This window comes from Nicotiana attenuata, chromosome 10 (genome assembly GCF_001879085.1).
Source record: "Nicotiana attenuata strain UT chromosome 10, NIATTr2, whole genome shotgun sequence".
Lineage (NCBI taxonomy): Eukaryota > Viridiplantae > Streptophyta > Magnoliopsida > Solanales > Solanaceae > Nicotiana > Nicotiana attenuata.
Window position 1 is genome coordinate 25,666,496 of NC_031998.1, and position 4,869 is coordinate 25,671,364.

General features: G+C 39.2%; 1 protein-coding gene across 1 annotated transcript in view; it reads left to right on the forward strand.

Annotated features, from left to right (window-relative positions):
* LOC109233182 (mitochondrial fission 1 protein A-like) overlaps positions 4,115–4,869 on the forward strand; it is a 3,339-nt gene continuing 2,584 nt past the window's right edge. The window contains exon 1 of the mRNA XM_019398964.1: positions 4,115–4,345. Coding sequence (XP_019254509.1) covers positions 4,253–4,345 — 93 coding nt within the window. The 5' untranslated portion in view covers positions 4,115–4,252. The remainder of the gene's footprint in view (positions 4,346–4,869) is intronic.

The window sequence follows — 4,869 nt, forward strand, 5'->3', positions numbered from 1 at the left end:
AAAACCCAAACACCATAGGCGATTTTTCAAGAACAATCTTCATCCCAAATCATTTGTAAGTCGATTTTTACTCAATTCTTTCAATCTTTAACATCATTTAACATGTTTTCCACTTAAAATCAAGGATTTTCATGGGTGAAATTGGGGTTTTTGGGTAGAACCTAGGTTTTCTAAAAATTAGAGATTTGGACCTCGGTTTGAGGTCCGATTTAAAAACAAATTACATATTTGAATTCGTGGGGGAATGGGTAACCGGGTTTTGCTTCGAACCTCGGGTTTTGACCATGTGGGCCCGGGGGCGATTTTGGAAGTTTTGGGAAAAACTTGGGAAATTCATTTTTTATGCATTCAAATTGATTCATACAGTGTTTATTAAAGTAATTGAACAATTTGTGATTAGATTCGAGCGAATTGGAGGTGGAACCGCGAGGTAAAGCGATAGTTGAGGATTAAGTGGATTTCAAGGCTTTGAGGTAAGTGTTTGGTTTAACCCTAGCTTGAGGGAATAGGAGTTGAGTCTTGTTGCTAATTGCTATGTGATCGAGTACGATGTATAGGCATGGTGACGAGTATCTATACATTGGTGTCTAGCATGACCGTGAGTCCTTATAATGTGATTATCATGACTTGGTTGTGAACTCCGTGTTTATTGGAGGATTTCTATATGTTGTGAATAACATGTGAACGGTGATTTGATCATTTGATCCTAGGAGCATTGGCTCGAATTGTGATACGAATATTGAAAGTATATGAAATGACTTGAATCTGTGGAGCGTTGGCTCAAGATGGTAGAATGGATTATAAGATAAGAAAAGTAAGAAAGAGAAAGCGTTGCTGATTATTCCCTTGCCGGGACGTTTGGTTGAACTTTTTGGTTTCTTTCCCTTGTCGGGATTTTTGTCAAATATTTGCTTTTTTTTTATGCCTCTTAATCGTGACTGTTGTTTGGGGAGTCAGGCTGTTAAATGATGTGGATCGGGTTGCGCGCCGCAACAAAGATATTGAGGATCGGGTTGCACGCCGCAACAATAATATGTGAGGATCGGGTTGCGCGCCGCAACAATGATACATGATAAATGATGGGGTCGGGTTGCACGCCGCAACAGTGGTATTTGTGGATCGGGTTGCACGCCGCAACAGTGGTATTTGTGGATCGGGTTGCACGCTGCAACAATGGTAAATTGTGGACCGAGTTGCACGCCGCAACAGTTATTGATACCATGTGTTTATATTGAGTATTGTTTTCCTTGTTCATTGTGAATCTAAGCTGCTTTAGTTTGTTACTCGGAATTACTGTTACTATTGTTATCTCCCCACAGCATGTTTCCCCCTCCCATATTGCTAGTTGTTTGGTATTTTGTTTCCGTTGTATGGTTATAACTGCACAGGTTTATGTGGTGTCCGGTCTAGCCTCGTCACCACTTCGTCGGGGTTAGGCTAGACACTTACCAGCACATGGGGTCGGTTGTGCTGATGCTACGCTTCTGTGCATTTTTGCATAGGTCCAGGTTTTGAGGAGCAGCAGCAGCATTAGTACGGGAGCAGGCTTTCATTATCACGAGACCCAGGTAGCCTTACAGGCGTCCGCAGGCCCGGCGTCTCTTCTTTATGTTCTCTTTTAGACTGTTGCCTCCTTGTCTCGAGACAGACAACTTCTATGTTTCTTTCAGACCTTTGTATTTAGTATATTCTTAGTGGTTCGTGAGTGATGTGACACCAGATCTTGGGTAGAGGCTATTATTAACTGTTCCGCGTTTTAATTCAGATTTATAAATCAGACTTCCGCTATTATTCTTAGTAAATTTCATGTTCTATATTGATGCTATAAATTGTTAAAATAATTGTTTAGTGATGAAAAGGTAAATAAGTTGGCTTGCCTAGCTACCACGAGTAGGCGCCATCACGATCCCGATGGTGGAAAATCCGGGTCGTGACAAGTGGAGGACTAGGTTTAGAGTCACTATTTTTCCCGACGTCATCTTCAACGCAATCTTTCCAACTCCTTCAATTTTGGCTGTAGACGAATTTCCCATGAAAATTGTCTCGTCGGGTCCTGCGGGGGCATAAGAAGAAAATAACTCCTTGTTAGCACAAACATGGCGGGTGGCTCCAGAATCTATCCACCATTCTTTATAATTTCCTACCAAGTTGCATTCAGACAACATGGCACACAAGTCCTCCATGTCTTCAACATTTTCAACCATGTTTGCTTGATTTTTCTTCTTCTTTTTCTTTTGTACATCATTCTTTGGTGCACGACAATCCACAGCCTTATGCCCAGATTTTCCACAGTTGTGGCAATTACCCTTGAACTTTTTCTTGCCTGGGTAATTCTTTGGTCCAGAAGCTTTCTTTATTCCGGAAAACTTTCCGGATTTTTCTGCTGGTGCCATAGCATGAGCAGGAGTTGAACGGCTTGACGAGGCAGCCACATTTTTAACAATAGCACCCGTTCCCGCAACATTTCCATTAGTTTGGTTTTCATTCGTCATTTTTTTCTGTAAAGTTGGAAACAAAACAGAACTTGGTTAAATCAGTGAAGTTTTGATATCTTCAAACTGAATACCAAACCAAACATACAACACTTAACAATGGTGAAGTTTTTATATACTTCAAACCCGTACGTTTATTATTCCGGTAAAGTTTTTATATACTTTAAACCGGACAGCCGGTACGTTTTATTATTCCGGTAAAGTTTTTATATACTTTAAATCGGACAGAACAATTATTGGAGTAGAAAGCACGAAGGCTTTAGTCTCCAAAACAGTATACAAAATATGAATAACAGTTTAATATATTTTTCAACACAGAAACGTTAGTATAAAATTCCTTAAGCTTGTGAATGCTACTGTGTTAAAACACAAAATAAGAAAAAAAACTATTAGAAAAAATAAAAGAAACTGGAAAAACAGAAGAGTTTAAGAAATATTCCGAGTCCACAATTTGCTTGTGTGTCCTTAAGGAATTTTAACCCCCTCACACGTTGCCAAGATAATGGATTAAATCCTCCCAGGATAAAACGGAATAAACCTTCCTGCAACAGTGGCAATACAAACTGTAGAATACCAACGAACTTAAAGAACGGAGCAAAATCACACTTACGAATTTGAAAGAGAGAGACTACGAATTAGGATGCAATATATTCAAAAAGAAAGAAGTTCTGGAGTATTTTTCGTGTGTAGAAAATGGAGCCTTGCCTCAGAATTTATAGGCAATTATCAGAAGAGGTGTCTGGAAAAGGTGCCTTTTCACAAGAATACGCTGCCTGCCGCGGTTCTACCGCGGTTGCGGCAGAACCGCGGTCAGAGAGGCTTTCTGAACCTGCCTGCTGCAGTTCTACCGCGGTCGCAGCAGAACCGTGGCCAGAGAGGCCCTCTGAACCTTCAGCAGGGTTCTGGCGTATTTTCAGCAGTGATTTGGCATTTAATTAATTAATAAATAATTAAATAAATTTTGTCCAAAAATAATCTTATCGATCCAATTCCAAATCCAAATCCAAATCCGAAGCCGAAGGTTCTACCGCGGTCGCGGCAGAACCGCGGCCAGAGAGGCCCTCTGAACCTTCAGTAGGGTTCTGGCGTATTTTCAGCAGTGATTTGGCATTTAATTAATTATTAAATAATTAAATAAAATTTGTCCAAAAACAATCTTATCGATCCGAAGCCGAAGCCGAGCGAGCGACGGCGACGGCGCGAGGGTTCATTCTCTTCAACTCTTTTTAAGAGCTTTAAGAAGTGATTCTATATATAACCACACAAATGTGGTTGTCCCTCACCAATGAGGGACAAAGTGCAAGACAAAAGTTCACTTCTTCAAATTTTCAATTTCCCTCAATTTCCAATTCACACTTCTTCTACTTTACAGCCCAATGGCTTAAAGTCCAACAGAATCTTAGTTTGTAGTACTTTTTATATTAATTTTTAATATTTATTTTTTAAATTTAAAATTTAAAATATTAAATTGATCCATGAAAGATTATTTACATTGACTATTAAAAAGGGAAACATGACAACTAAAAAGGAACGAAGTGACTATTTAAGAACAATGGAAAGTTTAGAATCTAAGTTCAATTTTTAAAACTCTATGGGCGCAGACACTAATTTTCAACTATCAAAGTGAGTCAAAAAGCAATTCACTTTATACTCCCAAGTTTGTATTTCTTTACTTCAGAAAAGTCCCTCATTGCTTACACACATCTCCTTAAACCCCACTACGTACAATACCAGCAGCATAACGTACAAGCTAGAGAAACATGGAAGCGAAGATTGGAAAATTCATCGAATCGGTCGGAAATTTCTTCTGCGGCGGAGATCAGATTCCCTGGTGCGATTCCGATATTGTCACTGTAAGTACCTTATTTATCAATAATTTTGCAATTTGATTTATAAAGCTTTGGTGGGTTTATTAGTAAATTGCAATTTTATCTATACATCTGTTTTTTTCATTTGAATCCTATAATCTCTAGGTATTCGTGCAGACTCAGTGAAAGACTGAGCATAGCGCTACCTAGTAGTTGAGAATATGTTTGGGATGTTAGCACTTTTACTGTAGGTCCTTGCTATTTAGGAATGATTTAGCCTTTCAGAGATTTATAAGTTCAGAAAATATGGAGAACTTATAATAATTTATAGGTGTATTTGCATAATATTAGGATGAGAAGAGTTTAAATGGTGTAACATGGCCAGCTGACTCCAAATTTGGTTGGGGCGGAGGCGTAGTTGTAGTTTGTTGTTGCTAACTCGGATAGGTTTTGTGGCAATTTATGGAGTAACCTTGTTTTGGTGCATGCTGAGGGTTACTTTAGTTGAAGGTCGTGTTGTGTGTGTGTGTGTGTCTATTTGTGTTTTTTGGGGGAAAGGGGGGGGGGGG